This window comes from Mauremys reevesii, linkage group 3 (assembly GCF_016161935.1).
Source record: "Mauremys reevesii isolate NIE-2019 linkage group 3, ASM1616193v1, whole genome shotgun sequence".
In the NCBI taxonomy this organism is placed as follows: Eukaryota; Metazoa; Chordata; order Testudines; family Geoemydidae; genus Mauremys; species Mauremys reevesii.
Window position 1 is genome coordinate 2,519,076 of NC_052625.1, and position 26,366 is coordinate 2,545,441.

The window sequence follows — 26,366 nt, forward strand, 5'->3', positions numbered from 1 at the left end:
TCCACTAGAGCACTGAAAACAAAACCAGGATTGCAGGCCACAACACTGAGATATGTATACACCCTGTACATGAAGTTTTAAATTAACGTCAAGCTTCACAGCCCCATGCCCCCCTCCTCCTCCCGGATAAATTACCTTATAGGTAACCTCTAGTAGCGTGTAACAAGGAGTGTTTGTATCCACATCAACAGGCACCAGGAGCCTTGGTTCTGCTGCCAGTACATACAGGTGCCGTAGGGCCTGAAGGTGATACCTGTTTATGGGAAATAATGAATTCAGCACAATGGTGTTGCTAAAAAGCGGTCTCCGAACACCCGTGTGTGCTGGCAAGCTACGCAAAGGGTAGAGACATACAGAAGCTCTATTAGACTACAGTAAAACTTGCAGCAGTACGTACATATATACATTTACTGATTTTATAAAGACAGATGGTTTCCCTAAGACGACAATATTTATTCACTTTTAAATACATTTTTTTAAATTCCATAGAGAGATTTCTTAGGTGAGCTTTCATTATAGAGCAAGCTGTTATAGCCAAGTTGTATTGCCCAGGATGCAGTTTGTTAAAGAAATACAGACAGAGTCGTAACAGCATCTCTTCACTGATCTGATCATCCACTGTCATCCTGTCCTTTACTTATTGCTCCATTTCTCACAAATATTTGAAAGCTTGTGTCAATTGTTTCAGCTCTAATCTCACTGTAGCCAAAAAGCTTTCAGAGCCTCATCCCTGGATCATTTTTTGTGGAAGTAGAACCTATTTTATGTTAAGAACATATATACAATAACTAGCCCGTACCTGTTGTCAGAACTGTGAATGGGGAAATGAGGATACAGAGCACAAAGAAGAGCAGCAATTGAAGAATCTGACGTGCTCAGGGAGTATCTGCAGAGAAACATCACCTATTATCTTTCAGCACTGGCAAACAACACAACTCTCGCATCCATTTCCAGTGTGTTCTCATGAGCCAGAAAATGGGAACTGTGGTAGCACAGTGCACATATGCAGTGAACTTCTATAAATATAAATGTTAGCACAGTAGGCCAAATGTTGTATATGGATATAAAATGACAGATATATATTCATATATTTTAACTCCACTCAAAAAAAGCAGACGGATTTTGCTCAATGTAGAAGCTAAAAGACACCACTGCATCTGTTCATATTAGGAATGTTATCTATGCAACCGCTAAAGAGAAATATTTTTAAAATGAAAATTTAAGTCCTGCTCAAGTTGAGAGCCTAGAGAGAGCTTCCAACTTGCCACTGGTGAAGTGGATTTTTTTCTTTAAGACCTGGACAAGGTCAAAGTCACTTTGGTGCTACTATTCACCTTGTCCCATGTAAAACTAGGAACACATTTAAAATGGGCAAAAAGAAATATTCATGCAGCAAACTTCCTGAGAACTTCACTGTCGTAGAATATTATTGACGTAATTAGTTTATCAAGATTCCAAAAAAGGCTAGATAGATGTGTATCTGGCTGGCAATAACATTTGCATTTACACAAGTTACAGCAGGTTAAAATGTGACAGAATTCCTGATGAGACTAGCTGCAGTGCGAGAGTCTGCCCGTGCCATCTGCACACTCGATTTCTTCTGGGGCAGATTTAATCTATGTACGAGTGAAACACCAATTATCCACTATACGTTGATACAAAACAAGCAGCGACTGTGGCCATTTGATTGCTGTAAAACGAAGAAGGTGTTCATACCGTCAAAAAGCCTAGGCCGGAGGCAGTGTCACTGTCTAGATCACAGCTCAAAGGGAGTTCACTGTTGCATTCGGACACTTGCCCGCTTAGCATTACTGGCAGATTGGGCCTTTCATGCTGTCTGGTGGCAGCACCAAGCAATAAAGGGAGACTCTTCCTTGGCCAGTGGGAGAAAGGGAAGGACAGGAACCTGCACCTGGGAGCTCGCTGAGCATGGGCAGGTGAGAAGACCATGCAATAGACAAGCCTGTTCTTTAGTCCCACTCAGCCTTACCCCAGAGCCCTGGCAGCTGCAGTGGTGGCAAACCAAGCTTGAGGAACCAACAGAGGCAGAGGAGGAGAAGCTTTGTGTGGCTCAAGCAGGGAAGAGAGTTAAGGAGTGAAAACTGGATCCCAGGTAAGACAATTAGTTTGGTGGATGGGGACAGAAAGATGAGGGAAAAGAGGAAGCTAAAAAAAAGAAAACTAGAGATAAAAATGAACTTGAGACACTGAAGAAATGAACAAGAAAAGGAACAGGACAGGGACCACTGAAGGCAGCATTTCCTGTTCATCCACAATACTACACTTCACAGGACAGAAAGGGAGACTGCAGAGAAGGGACGGGGCAGCTTTCAGCAAAGGAAAGTGGAAGGCAAGATTCCACCGGCTGGAGGTGGCCACGTGGTGGGCTATAGAGTAGCACTGGAGCCCTGGCAGACCTCGCCAGGCATTCTGCAAGACCTGTGCACACCAACACTTTAAAGCCTTGTTTTTAAACCAAACACTTCTGTTGTGTTAGTCACTCAAAGCTGCGTCACAGGTGGGTTTGTAATCTACAGTTTCTATCTACAAAAAAACCCTTACTTTTCAGTTTTCCCTTAATCAGGAATCAAACCATTAGCACCCGCAATCGTTTCTATTGTTTGTGTCATCAGCTTTTCACTTATAAGGGCTGTCAGATTCCTGAGGGACATACACTTCTGGAGTTCTAGTGAGCATGTGTTATCAAAAAGAAGAGATCTAAGTAACTCAGATACCAAAGTATAGAAAGCAGTAACAGAAAATCCACCAGAAGCTGTGCTGCTCTTCTCTAAACAGTCAGCATTCTTCTAGAGATCCTTGAGAAGCACGAGATAATTTGTAATATAAAACAGGAAAAAAGGCAGCTTTGGAAATAACAGGTTACCTTCCTCCTCCCAAAAAGAGAAGTCCAAGAGCCATGTGATGAGCCAGATGGAACCCATAGTTCATTTCTCCACCTGTCTTCTTATGCATGAAACGACAGAGCTGGAGGACTTTCAGGTTTCCAGAGCCTGCCATCACCATTGCAAGAGACAGCAGCACAACACTCAAACAAGTTTCAAGGTTATAGTGACCTGTCTTGAAGTATATGGTGGGGAGAGAAGAGGCATTATTACACTTCTACACTCTTCCTTGTGCTTCTCATCAGACATAATGTACAACTCACAAAAGAAAATTGCAGATTCTTATCAAAGAGGCCTCATTAGGAACCTCATTCTTACAACCTTACTAACATACTAGAAAACTCACACTGTAGTGGCCACCAACACATCAGCATATGGAGGTACATCAGCTTCCCACCTGACACTTCCCATTAGTTTACATTCTTCTACCCAGCCCACACAGAAGGGACCATTTTCTTCATGACTATTTGGTCTATTTCCCAGTGTTAGAAAAATCAGACAATACTGTTGTAGGGAAAAATACAAAGGGTCACTAGAATCATTAATGATTCTGGGTTATTGAACTGACAGGTCGGTAGATATAGTCAGTAATATGGGAACTAAAAGTGACATTTTGTTTGCATTGAAGCTCCACTGAGTTTAATCAAAGTGCATTACAGACCAGGGGTTCCTTTTTGTTGAGAGAATCTAAAAGAACTTACTATTGAAGCTGTAGGTGCTGACAAACATTTCATGAAATCTTTTGCAAATTTAAACTGTAAAGAAGAACAAAGAGAAATACATGCTAAATACAGATATAGAGGACACAGTTGTTATCTTCAACAAATCTCAGAAAACCACCCAGACTCTTACCAAGCAGTTAAATGCAGCTAGGTTTTCTGAACCAGCAAATCGAAAACCCAGTGACAAGCAGGCACCAGCAATGATGTAGACGTGAGCTTGCCTGAAAAAACAACAAACGGGAAACAGCTGATTGTTCAGTGACATTCCTCAGATCTAAAATCTATTTTTGTACAATGTCTCCCAGTGATTCTGTCAGCACTTTGTCATCACATTACTTACGCCAGTGTCTCCAAATTCAGATCTTCTGATGAAGGCAATTCTGTTGCATGAAGGGATATACTGTTCTCTCTTATAATCTATAAAAAGCATGGCAGATAAATATCTTGACATATCTGTTCATTCTTGAACCTTCCCAGGTTTCTAGGATTTCACAAGTGATACAAGATACGAAGTTTGTTTTATAGGATTATGCACTAAGCTTTTCCTCTACTACTACTACATTATAGTGCTTCAACTTTGACCCAGAAAGGCTAATATTTTTTAGTGAAACATCCTAATCTTCTAGTTCAGTTTGGAATGACAGTGAATCCTGCAAATCACTAGTGTGTCAGAAGCATGCTATTATCACGTAAACAATCTAATCCATCAGGAAGCGGAGTACCTGACCGGTTCAGAGCCTTTTAATCTGTTTGATCAAGATGGTTTCAAGTTATTGTGGTAAGGGCTATGTTTGATCCCTGGTCTCAAGAAAGGTTTGGTACCTCCTTTTTACAGACACACGGTAAGGAAATGTGTTTAGTCAAAGCAGGATTTTAAACTGAGCATCCCTTTATCTGCCTTTTTTTAATCTAAAAGGGACACTGAGGTAAAGTTGTTGGGTTTTAGGTTGGGTTTTTTTTGGTAAATGCTTGTTTGCATTACTAACACTACGTTAAGATTGGGATCACACCGTACTAGGCTTATCCATACATAGTAATTACAATCTAATCTTACCACATTTTTATTGGCCAGTCAGATTTATTTTTTAAAATCCTTTACAGTAATTCTGTACATTCCGAGCTACTGGGCAATTACAAATTACTGATGAATAGCTAATGATTTTCGCCTCTGAGTAAAGCTGTCAAAACCACTGCTGAGTGGTTGAATGGACACAAAGTATTACTATAGATCGCTCCCCAGCTTGGGGCTTGCTTGTGCCATTTGGGCAAAGCCCTTTCTTGCAGCAGGCAGAGCTTGGGAGACTTGTCAATGGAAAAAGGCGATTTTTGGGGAGGGGGGGAGGAGGGGAAAGGGGTTAAGTTAATACCACAAGTAGTCTGTCAAAGGTTTGTATCTTGTGATGATCACACTTTAAACATGTCTCATTCACACTTTTTGGCCAAATGGTAGCTCGAGATCATGAAGACAGAGATAATTAAGATTATTTAATTCATTAGTTGAGGGGTGCCCCAAGTAACCTAGGTCTGTTAACCCTCTCAGTCATTCGCTTCAGGTGAGGTTCACAGGAGGTGTGTGTGTAGGGTAGAAGGGAACTGGGGGAAGAAGCTGTGGAAAGAGGTATGGGAGCACAGCAGAATGGGGCAGAACACGAGAGATGAAGATTGCCAGCAGACTGTGAGGACAGTGGAAAAGGAGTGTCAGGGAGCAGTGGAGCATGAAACATTCCATGCCTCTTGGAGACCTTAAAAGGCTTGTTGGGGTCCCTCTGTAAAACGTTATTAGGATCCACCACAAAATACTCCCCAACCAAGCATTCATGGGTTCATCTGTGGTCAGCACGAGCTTCCTGCTTTGTCTACTCCCACATTCCGACTATTTTTAAAAACTATGGAAATTCCAAAAGAAAAAAAACTTTAAGGTGATGCCAATGTTGAGTGTGAACATCAGTATAAATCGTTCCAAGAACATGGCTGTTAGCCCTGCTCCGCTTCTAGCTTCTCCCCCAATCCCCTGCACCTCTCATATTTTTAAATACCACACGTTCAAAGAAGGGAGGCTGGACATGTAATGGGGAAGTCTGGCTCTTGTTTTTCATACTGTCAAGTGTCCAGGTTTTTTGAAGTACCCTTAAGTCACAAATATGCACTCTCGACATGAACTTCACTTTAATGAAGTTTTATCTGATGATATTCTACACATTAAGATGTGTATAAAAGTGTATCTATATCCATAAAAAGGTAATAATTGGAGATATACCAATCTCCTAGAACTGGAAGGGACCTTGAAAGGTCATCAAGTCCAGCCCCCTGCCTTCACTAGCAGGACCAATTTTTGCCCCAGATCCCTAAGTGGCCTCCTCAAGGATTGAACTCACAACCCTGGGTTTAGCATACATATACATATACATACACACACACTTCAGTTTTAGTTGTATACAGTAGTACCTCAGAGTTTACAAACACCAGAGTTACGAACTGACCAATTAACCACACACCTCATTTGGAACCGGAAGTACACAATCAGGCAGCAGCAGAGACCATAAAAAGGCAAATATACAGTGCAGTATTAAACGTAAACTACTTAAAAATAAAGGGAAATCAGCATTTTTCTTCAGCATAGTAAAGTTTGAAAGCTGTATTAAGTCAATGTTCAGATGTACACACTATGGTGTTCATAACTGAGGTTCTTCTGTACCAAAAACAAGAACTCTTACACATCAAGAAAACATTACTGCTTAGCGGACATAAGATTTTGTGAAGAGGGAAACAAATAGACATCAAAACTCTAACTTTTGTTTTCCAGGGAGATGTTAGAGTGGCAAACACATTTAGCATAGGGACTTACTTGTGGTACGTTACTATCAACCCACTTTGAATTGGGCAAAATGTCATCCCACAAAATCAGGCATCGAGCAAGCGTCTAAAAAGTCAAAATGGGATAGAGAAAAAAATAAGCATAGTATTAGTAAATAGCATCAGCAATGGTCTTTTTAACCCACTAAATACATCGGGGTGACAGGACAGAAAAATCACGGTGTTGCATAGAGGCCTCTTACCTCCACTTCTTTTAATCAGCAGATAAGCTCTTTTCTTGAGCAGGCTGAGAAAATTCAAATTCCATTTGGATACACAGGGACAGTGGTATATACTATTTCAATATACCAGTTAGCATATCTTTCACATGTAAATTTAGCTGAAATTGCATTGCAAATATGCAGTAGATGCCAATGTCTTACAAATCATATACTGTTTTTTAAAATCAACTGAATTAATCTGGGAAAAGTACAGAAGTTTGCTTAACGGTTTCCATTTTGTTTAAAGCTATACAGAAAATATAACACTTGAATAAATTTTCTTACTAAAAACAAAAGTCACATGATGTGGAAGTTGCAAACAAAATGATTGTCTGGAAGTAGTCAGATTTGTTTCGGGGTGTAAGACTGGCCTATCCATAACAGATTATCATCACCCAAGATATTCGAGACTGAGATGTTTCTCAGTACAGGGTCGCATATAGATTTTCAAAGTGCATTTCAATACCATTACAATAAATGTCAAAATGAAACAAAATATAATCCTACCCTCAACAAAAGAAATTCTGGTTTTACAAAGTCCAGCAAATACATTGTGTCCGGAGCTCGAAGCCAGTCAGCAATGGACCTATTTAAGCACAATAAGGTAAGTTAAGTTTGTGTTATGTAATATACTTCAGCAACGTACAGAACTTACTGAGCCACATATTGAGTCAATAATTAACTACTTCATTAATGCTATCATTAGTTGACAGGAGAAGCATGTCTAGTAGTTAAGGCACAAGAGATCTACTTTCAACTCCCCCAACCAGTCGAAGGCAACACAGCCAGCATGTTAACATAAAATGGGGATGCTACTTGCAAAAGGGTGCTGAGAGATACGTGTTAGTGTTTATATGCTCTGAGATTGCTGAGTGAAGAGGCCACAGAAGTGCAAAGTGTTATAAAAAAAATTGGTATTAGAGAAGATGGGGAAATGGATTATTCTTCTAAAATAATTAGCCCTGAAGAACATAAGGGCATGGATGAGATGATCACAGATGGCAGGTTTATTTGAAATAAAATGAAGAAGACCCAAGGTAAAGTTAAAATTATGCAGAAGTTTAAAAGCTGATTACAAGTTATAACAAACATTAAAGCCATGCCAAAGTCAATACCTGTTATTAGTCTTTAAGTAGATCATAGCTAATGCCAGAGTTGCCCCTGGACAAGTAACATCCACATTTATGGTATCTCCTTCCTGTCAAGATATAACATGTACTTTCAGTCCTGTTCACGACAAAGTTCTGTTTTACTAGTTATAAAGATTCAGAATTCACTTTGTGCATTTGAATGCAAACCCACGGTAATGTATAAGAGATCCCCCATGCTACCGCTATTTCTGCTTAAATTAGCAGAAGTTCTCTAATGTAACAACTACCTTTATCTGATAACTCGGAGACTTGTGTTTCTCTCGGTGCATTCCTGCTTGGAAACGCTTATGACCTCCAACCATGTATTGATAAAGCTGCTCAGGGACATTGAGGTCAGACATGCCTATCAAGTTACTGCCATGCTGAGAAAAGAGGAACAAACGAAAGATGAATCAGTCCCTTCATACATGACTACTAATGAAAAAAAATGAATTAATTCTGAAGCAAGTGGAAGAGAAGGGTGAAAAAATTCACAAATACAGCAGTCTAGCTTCCCACTTCCCCACAAAAAATGATTCGTCCTTGCCTCAAATATTAACAAACAGATAAACAGACAATGTTAACTATTCATCTAATTGTGGGCCCTGACAATCTGTATCACCACTGCATATAGACAAATTTAGTTTGTTTGCAAATTGTCTCGGATTTCTACTAACAATTCTTAGCTGCAGACACAGTAGTTTGAGAGATCCGAAATGTGAACTGAGTTAGTTATTATTGGACACAAAGGTCGTGTGGGTCTTGCGTAGAGGAGTACAATAGAATTAGGATTTCAATTCAAACACGTTTACAAGTTCATTGTTTGCTGTTGAGGAATATTCTCTAATATTTATTTTCAATTAATTAGCATCATAGACTTTAAGGTCAGAAGGGACCATTATGATCATCTAGTCTGACCTCCTGCACAACGCAGGCCACAGAATCGCACCTACCCACTCCTGTATCAAACCTATGTCTGAGCCATTGAAGTCCTCAAATCATGGTTTAAAAACTTCAAAGTGCAGAGAATCTTCCACCAAGTGACCAGTGCCCCACACTGCAGAGGAAGGCAAAAAAACCCCAGGGCCTCTGCCAATCTGCCCTGGAGGAAAATTCCTTCCCGACCTCAAATATGGCGATCAGCTAAACCCTGAGCATGGGGGCAAGACTCTCAACATTCTGACGATAAACCCATTGTCTAAAATATCTGCATAAAGTGAACACTGAGGGGGCGGGAGCACAGCCAAGCCTCATTTCATTTTCTTTTTTATTTGATCAAATATTTGTGAGGTATTGGCCCAACAATTACCCAGCGAATTTGAATGGTGTCAGACTCTTTCATCAATTACATTGATAACGTTATTCTATTTCTTTTACCTTTGCTTCATAGCTTGGCGATTAAATCAGTTTTACCATTTTATTTCTACTACCTGCAGTTTTACAACAGGAGGAAGACTGGACTTACCCCCAAGCAGACCATGCCTAATGCTAGACCAGCTGCTAGAGAATAGGATTCTCTGTCAGTGCAGTATTCCATTTCAGGACCTGGGGGACGTCCTTTGTAAAAAGGAAACAGCACCAAATTAACCTTCTGCAATTCTAACCAAACTAACCATTCTGGGATATAACATTTCTAGTAAAGCGATAGCAAAATTCAGACCTGTATATTTTACTCAAGAATATCAGGAAAATTCTATCAATGGAATTAGAGGCAATAACTTCTTAACCTCTTGGATTGTCTACAGCCAGCTGAAAGGACTCTCCAAATGCAGCACATATGTTAAATAACATGGAGGAGATCTGAGTTTATATGCAAAGTACAGTACAGAAGCACACATTGGCAAGGTCTGGACCTAACCACATGTGGGAAGCACATTTCAAAGATGTGCTCTCAGAAAAGATTGTGCATATTTCTCTACTCCGGTTTGTGAAGTGTTAAGACACCTCACACCCCAAGGTGGCTCACAACTCTAATAAGCCAATATTTTATATATATCGTAGTAGCACATTCTGCATAAAATAACACCCCTTCACAACAGAAAATGTGTTTGAATCAACTGATGGATAATGAGGGTATTAAATAGCCAGAGATATAGAGTATGTCTACACTACGGGATTATTCCGATTTTACATAAACCGGTTTTGTAAAACAGATTGTATACAGTCGAGTGCACGCGGCCACAATAAGCACATTAATTCGGCGGTGTGCGTCCATGTACTGAGGCTAGCGTCGATTTTCGGAGCGTTGCACTGTGGGTAGCTATCCCGTAGCTATCCCATAGTTCCCGCAGTCTCCCCTGCCCATTGGAATTCTGGGTTGAGATCCCAATGCAAAAACAGTGTCGCGGGTGATTCTGGGTAAATGTCGTCACTCAATCCTTCCTCCGTGAAAGCAACGGAAGACAATCATTTCGCGCCCTTTTTCCCTGGATTGCCCTGGCAGATGCTATAGCATGGCAACCATGGAGCCCATTTTGCCTTGTCACTGTCACCGTATGTGTACTGGATGCTGCTGACAGACGCAGTACTGCAGTGCTACACAGCAGCATTCATTTGCCTTTGCAAGGTAGCAGAGACGGTTACCATCCCTATTGCACCGTCTGCCATTGTAAATTGGCGATGAGATGACGGTTATCAGTCATTTTGTAACGTCTGCTGCTGTCATGGGTGCTCCTGGCTGGCCTTGCTGAGGTCGGCCGGGGGCGCATGGACAAAAATGGGAATGACTCCCCAGGTCATTCCTTTCTTTATGTTTTGTCTAAAAATAGAGTCAGTCCTGCCTAGAATATGGGGCAAGTGTACTAGAGAACCAGAGAGCACAGCCACTCTGTGTCAGAGCCCCAGGGATCCTGCAGAAATGATGAGCTGCATGCCATTCTAGGGGGTGCCCCTGCAACAACCCCACCCGTTGCTTCCCTCCTCCCCCAACCCTCCTGGGAGACCGTGGCAGTGTCCCCCCATTTGTGTGATGAAGTAATAAAGAATGCAGGAATAAGAAACACTGACTTTTTAGTGAGATAAAATGAGCGGGAGGAAGCCTCCAGCTGCAGTACAGGCAGTACAGAATCTTTTCTTTAGACATGAAATGGGGGGGCTGATGGAGCTCAGCCTCCAGTTGCTATGATGAGGACGGTTACCAGCCGTTTTGTACCATCTGCCGGGAATGACCGGAAGTCATTCCCATTTTTACCCAGGTGCCCCCGGCCGACCTCACCGAGGCCAGCCAGGAGCACTCACGGGCTGATGATGAAGACGGATAGCAGTCATATTGCACCATCTGCCACCAGGAAGGAGATGCTGGTGTTCAGCGCTGCAGCACCCTGTCTACCAGCAGCATGCAGTAGACATAGGGTGACATTGAAAAAAGGCGAGAAACGATTTTTTTCCCCTTTTCTTTCGGGGGGGAGGAGGAAGGGTGTAAATTGACAACATACATCCTGAAACACCCGGGAAAATGTTTTTGACCCTTCAGGCACTTGGAGCCCAGCCAAGAACGCAAATGCTTTTCGGAGACTGCGAGGACTGTGGGATAGCTGGAGTCCGCGGGGCTTTTCCTGTCTACCTGGCCAGTGCATCCGAGTTCAGATTGCTTTCCAGAGCGGTCACAATGGTGCACTGTGGGATACCTCCCGGAGGCCAATACCCTCGATTTGCAGCCACACTAACCCTAATCCGACATGGCAATACCGATTTCAGCGCTACTCCCCTCGTCGGGGAGGAGTACAGAAATCGGTTTAAAGAGCTCTTTATATCGATATAAAGGGCTTCGTTGTGTGGACGGGTGCAAGGTTAAATCGGTTTAACGCTGCTAAATTCGGTTTAAACGCGTAGTGTAGACCAGGTCATAGTTTGAAGACGAAAGTGTTGTTCTTAAAAGTACCCATTTCTAGATTTGAAATAAACCTGTGTTGTCTCTTTTAAACTATATATACACATGTAACATTGTTTAAAGCTTACCTGTAAAACAAAAAGCAGAACCACTTATGCACAGAAACAGAAAGAAAGTGACATTCAACACAGAAATCTAATAATTTACCATTAAAAAAAGAGTGAGCTTCCCACAAAGTCTGCTGCCATAAAAGGCCTCAAATGATGCATTGGGGGATATAAGAAACACCAGAAAAAGCAATTGCTACGTGATCACTAACCAGAGGGCCTCCAATAAGCCAGCACAAACAGCTCTTGTGGGAACTAAATTTTTTTTTCAAAACATAAGATTAAATGATTTCTGCACAAACTGGCAAGCAAGGAGACATGCACCACACGTTTCTGTGTTTAACTCCAAATGGATTTGTACTTGGAAGATCATCTTTAAGCTTGAATGAGACATTTTATAATGTGTTTCACCATCTACTACTACTAATAGATTAATAATGGTGGAATTCACCAAATATATTTAATAAATAATTTTTTCTGCTATTCAATCGCCCTAATAGTAAGTTACTTTGAAAGAGACAATGACAATGTTACAATTGAATACAGTACAGAACAGACAGCTTAGAGCTATTTTGTTTCTTTAAACTGCAAGGGCCATGGCTTGGGAGCGGAGCATGGGTGCATAGGTATTTTTCATGTGAACTAGTTGGGTGTCACAGGTAAATTTTTCAAGTCATGCAAATATCATGTAAACATACACAGGCCCCACACAACCTCCAATTGTAGTGATTTACCTATTTCAGCCAGCAGAACCTCTGCCGTGTGCCTGTGAGCTGTTCCTTGATATACCAGGCCTATTCCTATCACAGCCGCCACCTGTACGTTATGAGGGACATCCAGCTCCGTTGAAGTTGGTGGTAAGAGAGCAGGTATGTGGATGCTAAGGAGCCGAGTAATAGCCATATCCATTGTGCCTAGCTTGGCAGCAGAAACACCAAGCAGCAGCCCAATACTTGTCATCTCATGGCCCTGAAATGGGGAACAAAGACAGTGATCAAAGAGCATTGAGAACCTTAAACATAAGTGCATTTATCTCAGCTGAAATCAAAGTCTTAAGGTCACACACTTGCAGTAATATATGAAGGTACAAGGAGAAGATAATTTCTATGTAGCTTTGATGAGCTGTGGTTATACAGTGAAACCGCGCTATAACGCATCCCGCGATAATGCGAATTCGGATATAACACGATCATAAGGTGGCTCCATCTGCCCCAAGCAAAAAAAGCGGCCAGAGCAAAAAAAAAAAAAAAAAAAAAAAGAAAGAAAGAAAGAAATGTGCCTTCCCCACTGGCACCGCTTCCCCTTTTGGTGAGAAGAGCCGTTCTCCTCCCCAGCTGCTCCTCACTCTTCCTCTGCCCCTTGCACGTCTCCCCTGCTCTCCCTAAGTGTTTCCCTCTCTCACTGCATGGCTGAGAGCCCCCGCTGCTGGAGCAGGCTAACTGCTGGGAGGGATGCTACAGCAACAGTGGCACGAACTCTGCTCTGAGTATCAGCAACTCCTCAGTGTCAAACGCTGCAATCAGCTCTCTGGGTGGAGGGGAGTCGGCTGAGCGACTATGTACAGATCTCTCGAGAGCCACTCCAGCCCCAGTCTGCCAGGTCCCAAAACTCTGGTTTTCAAAGTCCAAACCCAGCTATTATCAGGCTGGTTCTGGCTCATTTAATAGGTTGATTAGCTTGTGCTGTCACTAATTATTGCTACACCCTTTCAGTTACCGTTATGGGCAGTTCACAAATGCAAGTCGTTTTCTGCCCAAGAGAAAATGACCTGCTTGAAACAGTAAATTTTTGTAACCCCGCTATAACGTGACCCAGCATTTATCGCGATTGAATTTTTTGGACCCCAATTATCACGCTATAGCGGGGTTTCACTGTACTCACTCTTCTGGGTTGCCTCTCACTGACAGCTGAATGAGTAAACTTCTTTTCTGAGTTTACAATCACATTACAGATTGAAATCTCCTTCAATATATCAAAGTAACATTCTTTCGTAAATCAAATATTAAACATTGTTAGAGTGAGATTTTTGGCTCCAACTTCTATCACAGCATTGTTTTTAAAATAAAAACCCTAGGTTCCCAGGTTACCTGACTGGATATTTATAATACAAATCAGAGCAGCCCTACGCTGGAAAACATATTACTCTAAAGCAGTGGTTTTCGACCTGGGGTCTGCAGGCTATGTCTAAGATTTCCAAAGGGGTCCGTACCTCCACTCAAAATTATTAAAGTGTTCACAAATGAAAACCACTGCTCTAAAGGTTTCTGACAAAGAACCAACCCTTCCATTTATTATCATCATTATTATTTTGATCTAGGTTAGTCTAATCACATTTTTATTAGTTTTTTAATCTAAGGCTGGATTTAAGGAGTACATTTGATTCTCTACCTTTTAATGCATTTCTTGCATCCGACGAAGTGGGTATTCACCCACGAAAGCTCATGCTCCAAAACGTCTGTTAGTCTATAAGGTGCCACAGGATTCTTTGCTGCTTTTACAGATCCAGACTAACACAGCTACCCCTCTGATACTTGATACCTTTTAATAGTTACTCAAGAAAACATTGGGCACTTAGCCATCAGACATGCTCTTGGTGAGTTGCATAAAAGCGAAGCATAAAACCACAATGTGTCATTCTGAAGGCTTTCTGAAATAAAAATAATACAAATAATCTTAACAGGCACTAATTTTATGGGTTTCAGAAGGGTAGCCATGTTAGTCTGTATCAGCAAAAACAACAAGGAGTCCTTGTGGCACCTTAGAGACTAACACATACATTTGTTAGTCTCTAAGGTGCTACAAAGACTCCTCGCTGCTTTTACTAATTTTATGGTCTTAAATCCAAGAGGAACGTTATTCTGTACCTAACAATGCAAAAGCAAAGATCAGCAACAGGATCTACTCCTTTAGGAATGGTCAGAACCAGTTCAAGACAATTCCATGTCGTACCCATCTGATCATCTAGGCCAGGGGTAGGCAATCTATGGCACATGTGCCAAAGACGGCACGTGAGCTGATTTTCAGTGGCACTCACACTGCCCGGGTCCTGGCCACTGGTCCAGGGGGCTCTGCATTTTAATTTAATTTTAAATGAAACTTCTTAAACATTTTTAAAACCTTATTTACTTTACATACAACAATAGTTTAGTTATATATTATAGACTTATAGAAAGAGACCTTCTAAAAACGTTAAAATGTATGACTGGCACGCGAAACCTTAAATGAGAGTGAATAAATGAAGACTCGGCCCAGCGCTTCTGAAAGGCTGCCGACCCCTGGTCTAGGCAATGCAGAAGAATCCAGCAATCAACAGCATTTAATGCTGCCCATAACTGTACCCCATGAGGCAGCATAGGCTTCCACTAGTCATTAAGCCAATCATTATGACTAAACAGCTCTCTCTGTACTATGCCCACCTTGAAAGAAGATTAAAGTAGATACCAAACATTGTTGTTTCAGTGTTCCTACAGCTGTCTCACTGTCACCTAAGCCAAAGAGAAAAAGCTAGGCCCCTTTCCATGGCTAGACAGTACAGCCAGGATGTTCCAAGTGCACAAAGAAATATGTATATCCCATACAGTGAACTGAAATTGGACCTATTTGTTCCTATACAGAGAACAGAGGCAGCTTTTGTCATTAGTATTTCAGGACAAAACTGTTGGAACTAGGCTGGGGAAAAGCAAGCTCTTAAAGTATATGGCTGACAAGAGTTTCCTCATACAAAGGAAGCCTGTAGAGACAACCCAGTGCTCCCGATAATTCATTATTAAAATGATGTGCATTTATCACAGGAGATAAAGGGATAACAGTTCTGAACAGTGGTGAAGGTCTGAGACAGCCCAACAACTGTGCCAGCAATTAGCAGGATGAGTGACGAAAGCACTGGCCATTCCCTCACACTAAGAAACTCAAATATTTTAAAAGAAAAAAAACAAACCAAGAAAGTCACTTCCCCCTCTTGCTTTTGAATGCAGGTCTCACCTTGGTCAAGTAGTCATGTATGTTGAGCGTGGCAAGCTTTGTGAGGTGTCCGTTCAGACCCAGTGCCATGAGGAAGCCTGCATATTCATTGGCTAGTTCTGCATTTTTGGGTTTGTTATAGACAATCCAAGCTGAGTCTATCTGGGAAGCAGGTGCTATCTTCAGTCCAGCAGCCACTCCATTGTGAAAACTGGCCCAGCATGCCATATTTGGAGGGACATCAATGTTCCCACTATTAAGGTCCACAGTAGTGTTTCTAGGCGGAGCACGGCCTGCCCAGAAGAGAATCATTAAAAAATGTACAACGACAAAAGTTAGCTCACATTTAAAATGGCTTTGTTTAGCAGTCTTCATCCGCTGCCAGAGAAAAAAAATTGATGCTAAGCGATGTGTCACCAATTAATTTATATCAGAAATTGCTCTCAAATTGAGCACCTCACATTTAAGAGTTACTGTATCTGAAAAACTGTGATAGCAACACAGTAAAAAATGCTCATTGTGAAGACAAGGCTATTGCATGTCAACAGATTTGTTAGATGACAGCAGCATGGTAGAGCAGACAGAGCAATGAACTGGGAGTCAGAGTGCCTAAGATCTAATCCTGGCTTTAACACTGCCCTGTTCTGTGACACTGGGCAAGTCATTTCACTTCTTGTTCTCTCCTAGTTCTCGCAATATGCCTGTCAATGCATAATGGCATCTCTATGCTTCCATTCCCCAGCAGTAATAGGGGGGTTAATGATATTTACCTTCCTTTGCAAAGCACTTCGAGATCTAAGGATGAAAAGTGCTATAAAAGCTAAGTATTGTGACAGTTTCATCCTTGACAGAAAATACCACAACTGTCAGTCATTTAGGAATCATAAAAACATAATTGTAGCCAGAGAATAAGTGATCAACTAAAAAACCTAGGCTTCATCTAGAAGAAACTAGTCAGCCTGGGAACACTACCTTTCCTACTCAAAACAATAAAATCTGCTTCTGTAAAAGTATTTACTGTACCAAACTTCCAAAAAAGCATAGTATCCTTTTGGTAAGCGTGCATGTACACACAGATCTCACTGTTATTTTATTTCAATTAAATTAAAAGGTCCTTCACGATATAGAGGCAAGAAAACTAAAGACAGCTGTTACCTCTGAGACTTGCAAAAAATGTGATCACAACACAACTAAAAGTTGTTATAAGCCCAATATTTCAATCTGGAAAAGAAATCTGAACATTCAGTGGGAGTGAGTGAATATTGTCAGTGGCTGGATCTAATGTATAAAGAGCTAGAAGAACTAAACCTCAGTTAGAACAATTTTTTAAAAAGATCAGTCACAAAATTCTGCAGGTACAATGCCTGCATCATTAATGATAATGCAGAGTTAAAAATATCTGATTATTTGCAGATACTTAACGTTCGCTCTTCCCTGTCTTTTTTCCATAATGCTGATTAGAAGGTGCAAAAATTCCTCAAATTCAATTAGATATTAAACCAAAAGTTTAGAGTTTTGTTTCCCCAATAGGTCAAAGGTTAAAGAGTGCCTAGGTGATGTAGGAACCTAAATACCGTGGGGGCGGGGGGGAGGGGTAGGGAGAGAATCAATAGGACTTCAGCTCCCAAGATACTGAGACACTTCTGAAAGTTTTACCACAGTTAGGCTCCTTTCCGATCGGTGACTACATGGGCAGACCCCTGCACCCACCTGCAGTCATTTGCAGGATAAACACCCTTAGTGGGAAGAGACTGTATTTGGTCACTGTTGTAGGATATTTAAATTAATGATATGTAGCATCAGGATGAAATTCTGACCCTTCTGCTGCCAGTGGCAAAACTCCCATTGACTTCACAGGGGCCAGGATCTCACCCTCCAAACATTAAAGCACAAACCATATTCACAGGTCTCCAAACTCAATGAACTGGTTTTAGGATTCTTGGATTAGAAGGTAGAATAATTCTCCATCTGGCGGCAGTTCCCTTATTTTATTGATCAGCTGGGGATTTTGGAACACTATATATCTTTTGCTTTATTAACAATAATGCATAGCTGCAGTTAACAAAACACAATCTGCTTTAAGGTCCAATCCTGCCAACATTGCTAAGCATAGGGATTACTACCATGAGCAGTTCTACCGACTTCATATTGGACCCTGGGAAAGCTGAGACACTGCATCATCTGGCGAAGATGAAAAAGACAAAGCCAAACAAAATTAACCCCGCAAGGGCTGGTTTGAATAAATGTTACAATGCAAAGTGAAATATATATCCAGTGCACGGTGACACCTTTTACTTTGTAGTTGGTGAATTACCATCTTATCTAGCATTTCAATCTATTTGTAACTGGTGAGAACTACTGTATGTAGAATTGTTACTTATGATCCATTTCAAGAATCTTTACAAGTAACTATTTTGCTCATAATCTATATTTTTAATTGTAACTTTATTTTGTTTTTCTAATGATAGTTTCGTGTCTGCCACTTAATCAAGAACACCACTAACTGAAACTGCCTGGCCTGTCTGGAAACACAAGTGTGTTAAAAGTCTGGTGAGGAGAACTCAAGAGCGTACAGAGGAAGTATAGTAGGCTCAGGAATTCCCCCCACAGCACAGAATATTGTTCAGTAATTGCCGAAGTCTATTAGAAACATACCGTACAAGGCATATAAAATGCTTCCTGGAGCAGTCATAGCAACCACTACTCATCATAAATTTGAATTTGTGTTCTACACGTTCATCCTGTACATTAACCCTGGTTTAGTACACACACCAGCCCTGCTTAAAGTGGACACTGCACATAATGAAGACAATTGGGAACACCGAAGTGAGAGTAAAGGACTAAAAACGATTTTCCCTGCGAGCTCCAATTTCGGTTAAGTACCAGTAGCTTTTAAAGACATCAAGTCCCAACTGTGCAGAGACTTAAGCCCATACTTCACTGCACACAGTGTGCAGAGTCCCACTGACTGCAAGGGCACTACCGAAGCACGTGTCTCGCAGGCTGAAGGCATTATGTAGCTAGCAAGTCTAGGTTATTTTGGCTTTTATCATTTTTAACTCAAGGAAATCAAAACATGGGAAAAATGCTTAACAACATACCAGTTAGATTCAGTTTAGGAATAGGCAACGGTTCTGTTGGCACTGGATGATATGAGAAGAGAGTAAACATTCCTCGGCCTAAGGGGAGCGCCATAGTCCGTTGACACAACTGTAATAACCTGTAATGGAAATCAAAGACAGAAAACAAAAAAATAAATGCTTACCACAACCATGTTCCCAACATAGGATATAGGCAGATCCCAGTCAGAAATGGTATGATGGGACAATCCTCTCTCAGAATGAGAGTAAAGAGCTCTTTTGCCAAGCCAATATTATAAACGCAAACCTCACCAGAAGAAGGTGGCAAACTTAAGAAACCTACGAAAGGATATTGCCTTGCTAAGTGGCTGTTCAAGGGTTGGGATGTCCCCAGAGAGTCCTTAAAGAATTAGCTTTAATTATTCTTTTTCTTATTTAATAATTAATACTTACTTATTATTTAAGTATTACCATAGTGCCTAGCAGTCCCCGCCATGGCCCAGGCGCTGCACAGAAAGAGAACAGAGACTGTCCTTGTTCCCAAAGAACTTCCCATCTAATAAATACTTCAGTTGAAATCACGTTGGGACGTACCTAACGTACATTAACAAGCACACAGCTTTATAAGGAAAATTCTATGCTATCTACAAATCATCAGCCATTGCAGAAAACGCAGATAAAGTAACACTATAGAAGGAGGCAAACGAAAGATTGTCACGTACCATCCTGCTATGACTAGCAATAGCACCACGTTCCAGCTCTTACGCAACATGAATCATAACATTCAAAGACTGCTGACCATATTTCTCTTCTACAGAAGCAAAGTTCTGATTTACTCAGAAGACAACGCTCGAGGCTCATTAGATCACTCAGCTTTTTAAGTCAGACAATATTTCACTATGTTCCTTTAACTTCCTATTTTTGCTGAATTTTAGCAGTTGTTGATGTTCTGAAGATGAATGTCCTCTGAGCAGCAAATAAATTACTCTCCAAAAATAAGATCAGTAGACAGACAACTATGAAAACTGAGGTGAAAAACCTGTTGGAAGGTTTGACAACCATGTAGCAATCCCACAGCATGGGTCAGAGGAAAGATTCAATTTGCCACATTTCAGACACTAGCTGACTCAGCAAATCAGAGCTCCATGGCTTTTTGGCGTTCACGATATGCAGAAGAGGATTAATTGGTGAACCAGCAGCAGCCTAAGATCCAATTAAATCCACAGTACACATCTGAACCAAATCTAGGTCCATATGCTATATCCTACAGAACAATATTCCCCCCTACCCCACATTACTTCTGAGAGCAAGTGGCTCCTGACGGAAGGTATGCAGAAGGTAGGAAGTTCTGCTTCTGCTCCCCATTCCCTAGGGTCCCACAGATGATTCTCTGGAAAGGCAGCTCTCCAGTTTCATCGGGGATAGCTTCAGAGGGATGGAGCCGAGGAGCAGCTGCTCCCCCTGTGAACCTGCTCCTATCTGCAGATGTTACTGCTGCTTCAAGCACCATTACCATGTGGTGCTCCCACTCTGAGGCACTTTAAGGCTCATATTGGCCTGGGTTTGAGGGAGGGGAAAAAGTCAGCCAATGGCAGCAAGGCAAATAGTGGGCAAGCAGACTGACTGTATTCAAGAAGTATGGTGCCTATGTAGAGCCCTACATCCATGCCAAATCTATCATCCTCTGTGGGCTTTGAGAGGTGAATCGCCTGCCTGATCCATAAGGGGCACAAGCTTCCCCTCCATGGGAACAGAGCAGGAAGATCCACAGGCCAAAAGCCCAGATGCCTGCCCTCTCTGCAGAAAGCACTCAGAGAAGAGAATTTGGTGTGGTCTCTCTTGCCAGTTCATGCTTCAGACAGTCCTGAGCTCCTAAGACACTGCCATACCATCCACATACTTATAAAGGGTGCCTTGCAGCGTGTCAGGTCCGTACATGCCATGCCGGAGGAGCTCAAGGCTACCTGACAAATAGTCTCTATTTAACCTCTGAGCCTGATTGACCATGTTTCTTAACAGGTCTTTCCAGCATGGGCACTTTCGACATTTACTTCCTGACACGGACAGGATGCTATAAACTGCTTTGAGAATGGAACTCTTCAATTTCAACGTGATGTACTCCCACAACCTTTCCTACACTCTGTGCTTGAGTCTCTGGAGCATGCCAGATGGACTTTCTGCAGTGCTTATGCACACTAAAGCTCAGAGTCCTTGATTCTGAAATCCAAAACTTCTTGTGTGAACTATTCACACAAAGGGACCTCTGCCGTTGTACTGGATTTGCTGCTGCACGGTTAGTTATCACAGACAGTAAGATATACTGTTGTATGTGATTACACTCATTTAAATCTCAGCCACTAAAAGCATTTGCATGGTGTGTACTACTGTACTACCCGATCACAGAGTCACCATGCTAATAGGGCACGCACTCTCTCCCGCCCAGCCCTTCTTGCTCCGTAGAAGTGCTTCATTCTCACAACAGAAGCCACAGCATTCTAGAATCTGTCCCAAAATGCCCTTGTAGGATACCATGTCTATTCAGAGAAGTAAAATGGAGGAAAATGTAATTTCAAGGAATATTTCTTCCAATCTACAATGATTTTTTTTTTCAAATGCACCATAGAGTTCAGAAGCCCAACATGAAAATTCCCATTTATATTTTACAAGATACATTTTATTACAGAAACACTCCCTGGAGGCATTTCAAATGTAGAGGTTTACAAAAATTCCCACCTAAATGAGACGTTAATGAACAGCTGCTAGAAACATGGAGCGTTTACCGGTTTTCTTTTTCTTCTATGTATTCATGGTCACTGACTTCCGGCATCTGTACTACACTGACACGCACAGGATGGGCACTTTGAAGGAGTCTGCGCACTTCTTGCACTCTCAAATCCTCACTCCATATTAGTGACATCACTTCCTGGTTCATATCATTCATACCATCGTCGTCTTCTTCTGCCTCAGCTCCTGAAGGCACATCAGATGATAGCACCTGGGCAACAGACTAATTGAGAGGGGGGAAAACAGAGAAAGAGGGAGGGAATAATTTCTAAAAAAGCAGATTTCGAACATCTAGCTTTATTAAGCCAACAAGACACTAGCACTGTAACATGAATGTTTGAGGTGTTGCTGTCACTCGCAGCGAGGGTGCTCTGAGAATAGAGTTCACGAAGATCCCTGGGACTTCTCAACTGGGAATCAACTACAGTCATCCACACAGGCAGGATAAACAACTCTCAAAGATAAGAGAAAATGGTTTCTTTGGCTTCCAAGCTAAAGCAAAGGAAGTTTAATGACTAACTCCTAGAGCAAACTGACAAGTAAGGGAGTATGGCGGGGAGAGAAGTGAGAGTAGCTGACTGCTGAAGCACTGCGATCTGTCTTCCCAAATGAGTTCTTACTGCAGATGTGGTAGATCCTTTAGATCTTTCCCTCAATCCATCCCCAACCTGGCATTGGCCACTGTCGGTAGACAGATACTGGGCTAGATGGACCTTTGGTCTGACCCGGTACGGCCTTTCTTATGTTCTTAACCAATTCCCACACACAGAGCTATTAACAAAGCACATGTAATTGTCCTGCAAGTTGTTTATTCCCCAAGTTCAGAAATAGAAAACAGAGACCTGGACCAATTTAACAAACAAAACAAACACAAAAAAGTTAGGTGCCCAAATCTATAGTTAGGTTCCTCAGCAAGTGGAAAGTCTTTCAGAAGTGCTGTGCACACACTGACTTTGGGCCCATGGAATCACAGAATTGTAGGGCTGGGAGGGACCTCAAAAGGTCATCTAGTCCACCCCACCCCGTGCTGAGGAAGGACCAAGTATACCTATACACCACTATCCCGATATAACGCGGTCCTCAGGAGACAAAAAAAAATCTCACCGTGTTATAGGTGAGACCGCGTTATATCAAACTTGTTTTGGCTCCCCTGTTCCTTGTTCCCTCCAGAGACCACCGTCCTTAACCGCCCCCAAGGACCCCACCCTCTATCCAGCCCCCTTGCTCCCTGTCCCCTGACTGCTCCAACCCCTATCCACACCCCCTGACAGGCACTCACCGGCAGCGGCGGAAAGCGGAGCAATGCGGCCCCAGCCTGCTCCACTCTGCCACCTTCCAGCTGCGGCACTCCGCTTCCTGCTGGCGGTGAGTGCGGGGAGGCTTGGGAAAGGACGCCCCCCACACTCACCTGTGGCAGGAAGTGGAGCGCCACGGCTGGAAGCTGGCGGAGTAGAGTTGGCTGGGGTCGGGATGCTCCACTTCCCGCCGCCGGTGAGTGCAGGGAGGTTGGGGAAAGGACGCCCTCCGCACTCACCGGCAGCAGAAAGTGGAGCGACGCAGCCCCAGCCTGCTCCGCTTTCCTTGCCCCAGCCACAGATGTGTCACTGGGGGTCCTGCACTCACCTGCGGCGGGAAGGAGAGCACTGCGGCTAGGAGCTGGCGGAGCGGAGTAGGCTGGGGCCAGGATGCTCCGCTTTCGCCACTGCCAGTGAGTGCAGGGGGGATCCCTTCCCCCAAGCACCCTCCCCCGAGCGACACAGCTGGGACCAGGGCGAGGGAAGTGGAGCGGGCAGCTCCTGGTCCCCCGCTAATACCCCGGGCCACTTTGGGACTGCGGGCCCCCCAAAAGTGCCCCCCACAGCTCCTACCTCCTCCTGAGGTGGGGGGAGCCCCTGACTGTGCCCGAGATCCTCTGCCCCTTATCGAACCCCTCGGCCCCAGCCTGGCACCCTTAACACGCTGCTTAGAGCAGCGTGTCAGAGCTTTACCGCGTTGTATGTGAACCTGGGTTATATCGGGGTAAATAAAACAAAAATAAATAAATAAATAGAGGTAGCGGTGTACTATGCTTAAGTGTATTCCTATTCAAGAACATGCTTAAGATCTACCCTGTAAAGGGATGTTTTCCTGAAACAGGGCCTTCATCTGGAGCAGGAGCACAGCACTTCTGAAAATCAGGCCATTTATTCAGGAGCCGAACTTTAGGTACCCATATTTTAAATGTTCACTCCCATGGTATTTAATTCCATTGTTCATTATTCATGAGCATCTAGGTAGCTGGTTAGGTTTTTCCAAGCTCCTCATCTAGGTTTCTCCTCACCGTGGTATCAAAGTGCCTTCAGAGCTCACCCACCAGTACCACCATATGCCTCAGAAATACGGACATTCCAGACATTCAAGGTCAATCGTTTTCTTGAAAACTTTATCAAATTCTTGTTTGAGTCTAGCTGTCTCCTGTTAGTCTCTAGGTGTCCACATCACCAAAGCACACCACAGTTTAGCAGAACGGGCAGGCTCAATTCCAAAACAAAACCCAAGCACAGGAATTGCTTGGCCCATGTAGCACAGGATGGGAATGTGCTGACAGAGCACTGTAGTTCAGCTTGCCCAGCACTTGCCTACACCATGCGTGGTTCAAACCAACCTCTCACTTTCATGAGCACTAAATTAACTTAAATTGTAAAAAAAGGTTCTGCAGAGGCTCTTTGCAGACTAGAAATTCTGACACAGCCTGAAGAAATGATTTGGAAAACATACTTCCCTTTCTCCTCTGGCTTCTGCTGTACAGAGTCTGGTTTAATAAATAAAGAGGTAACTGAAAAGATAACTAATGCAGTATGATATAATCTAGGGGCAAACAAAACAAGAGAGCCTCTAATGCGGTGCTTCTTCCTACCCAAGTTGACTAAAATTTTGTATGATACATTAAATATCAGAAAGGAACTTTATCCATCGCAGGATCTCTCTCAGTTCCCAGCATATGACAATATGAGTAAAAATGCAGTTGATGAATGAAAAACAATTTATTTTGATCAAAAAATGTTAATACCTCCCAGCACCACCCATCTAGCCAGTGCCTGCTTAGAAACAGGAAACTCCACCCTGCCCCTCTGAAAGAGGGGAAACAATTTGGCTTTTGTAGAATACTTTATCCTTTTAAGGTAACATTTGTAACAATGCCTCAGATAAGTCCGTTTTCATAGCACTTGGGGCACAGTTACAAAATCTCACTTGGGGTGAAAAGGTCACTGGTAAGAGCTCAAATGAATCTTTAATGAATGGTGGCTAAGGTGATTTAGGTTTGTTAGTTTGCTTATTTTCATTCAGAAGAAAATATTGTAATATAGATTTTTTTTTTGATATGCTGTTATGAGACACCTGGGTAAAACCCAACGCTGCTTAATAACATTCTAAAAACCCAAGACAGCACTAAATACTTAGTGAGGAAGGATCTTTGCCAGGATGTGCAGAGAGCAGGCGCTCTTTCTTCATGGCCTCTTGGAACAGTGCATACTGCCATTAAGCAGTTTCATGGGGGCCACAAACTCTCAACCTATCAAGTAGTGTTTTGGCTTGGTACAAAGGCCTTGAAGAATGCACAAAGGGACTGTCAACATGCGAGGCGCTGGTGATTCCAGCTATCAGATGAGTGTGGGGCTTTTTAAAAAAAGGAATTACACAAAAATGCTCTGGGACTCACAGAATAGAAACATCCTTAAGGGGGAAAGGAGAAAAATATGTAGAAAAAAACAACAACAGTGTGCTTTTGAAAGTCGTCACATTTCCCACAATGGACAGGAAGGGTACGCTCATGTCAAGCCAAACGAGTGTCATACTAGGAAATACCTGCTTTCCTTTGCTCTGGTGTAACTGTTTGCTGCCACATGCTGAGGGCAGAACTCAAACTTCTCACTCATCTCTGAAAGTCATATCTTCTTTGGAATGCAGATACAGTTATAGAGGACATCATGTTGAAATTTGTACTTAAAAGATTAAAACCCATCTGTTTTACACTCTAACAATTCAATTTAGTCTGCATATTTAAACACATTCACTCTTCTGGCACCAGACAGTGTTTTTTCTGTTAAAAACCTTGAATGTTTGTAAACCATATGCTGCTCTGGCTCACCGGTCTGGAGTCCTACATACCATATCTCCTACACATAATGAGCTGTTCTGGCCAGCTATGAAGTCAAGAAATACTAGTCCAACTTTTGAAGCATTTAAGCACCCCCAGCTGAGCATTCAATAGGATACTGATATCTGCCTTTCTGAAATCCCCCTTTTATGTTGATACTCACAGATTTACCCTTTGCCAGGTTCCCTTCACATGCCTGTTTGGAAAGATCTTGACGCCCAATCAAGAGACAGACAGCTTCCGGCCAATCAGAGGCAGGCTGCTCTCGGCAGTGATATACAGCATCTCTGATAGGAAGCGCAACCCCAAAGGGGAGAGACTCCAAATCTCTTAAGGTGAAACCTTAAAATTAGAGAGAAAAAACCTTACCAGGGTTTTAAAAACATGAATATTTCTAAGCCCAGCCAAAGTGACTGCGCAAACGTAAGACCATTACGTAAGGTTATCGTAAATGTGCAAAATAGTAAAAGCTTTCCTTACCTACACTAGTCATCCAGATAACCAGCTTTTCAGCTAGGTTGGAAACAGATGTGCCATGTCTGAAACTATATCTACAAAACAATGGGAAAGTAGACCCCAAGTGAATCAGAAACATAGCAGTATCAGAGTGCAAATTCATAACGTATCAACAGTAAATGT

At 42.4% G+C, this 26,366-nt stretch overlaps 1 protein-coding gene across 5 annotated transcripts in view; it reads right to left on the reverse strand.

The window, feature by feature from the left end:
• The window catches only part of ANAPC1 (anaphase promoting complex subunit 1), a 74,358-nt gene that overhangs the window by 12,638 nt on the left and 35,354 nt on the right, over positions 1–26,366 (reverse strand). For all 5 annotated transcript variants that reach the window (XR_005596161.1, XM_039530274.1, XM_039530273.1 and 2 more), the window contains exons 24-40: positions 26,208–26,278; positions 25,891–26,069; positions 21,586–21,812; positions 18,827–18,945; positions 15,747–16,018; positions 12,500–12,734; positions 9,295–9,386; positions 8,078–8,212; positions 7,815–7,897; positions 7,207–7,285; positions 6,471–6,545; positions 3,966–4,042; positions 3,756–3,846; positions 3,605–3,658; positions 2,885–3,078; positions 800–886; positions 136–253 (exon numbers count right to left, since the gene is read on the reverse strand). Coding sequence is in view for 4 of the 5 variants with exons in the window: in XM_039530274.1 (XP_039386208.1) it covers positions 136–253; positions 800–886; positions 2,885–3,078; positions 3,605–3,658; positions 3,756–3,846; positions 3,966–4,042; positions 6,471–6,545; positions 7,207–7,285; positions 7,815–7,897; positions 8,078–8,212; positions 9,295–9,386; positions 12,500–12,734; positions 15,747–16,018; positions 18,827–18,945; positions 21,586–21,812; positions 25,891–26,069; positions 26,208–26,278 (2,188 nt within the window). In the remaining variant the exon portion in view is untranslated. The remainder of the gene's footprint in view (positions 1–135; positions 254–799; positions 887–2,884; positions 3,079–3,604; positions 3,659–3,755; positions 3,847–3,965; positions 4,043–6,470; positions 6,546–7,206; positions 7,286–7,814; positions 7,898–8,077; positions 8,213–9,294; positions 9,387–12,499; positions 12,735–15,746; positions 16,019–18,826; positions 18,946–21,585; positions 21,813–25,890; positions 26,070–26,207; positions 26,279–26,366) is intronic.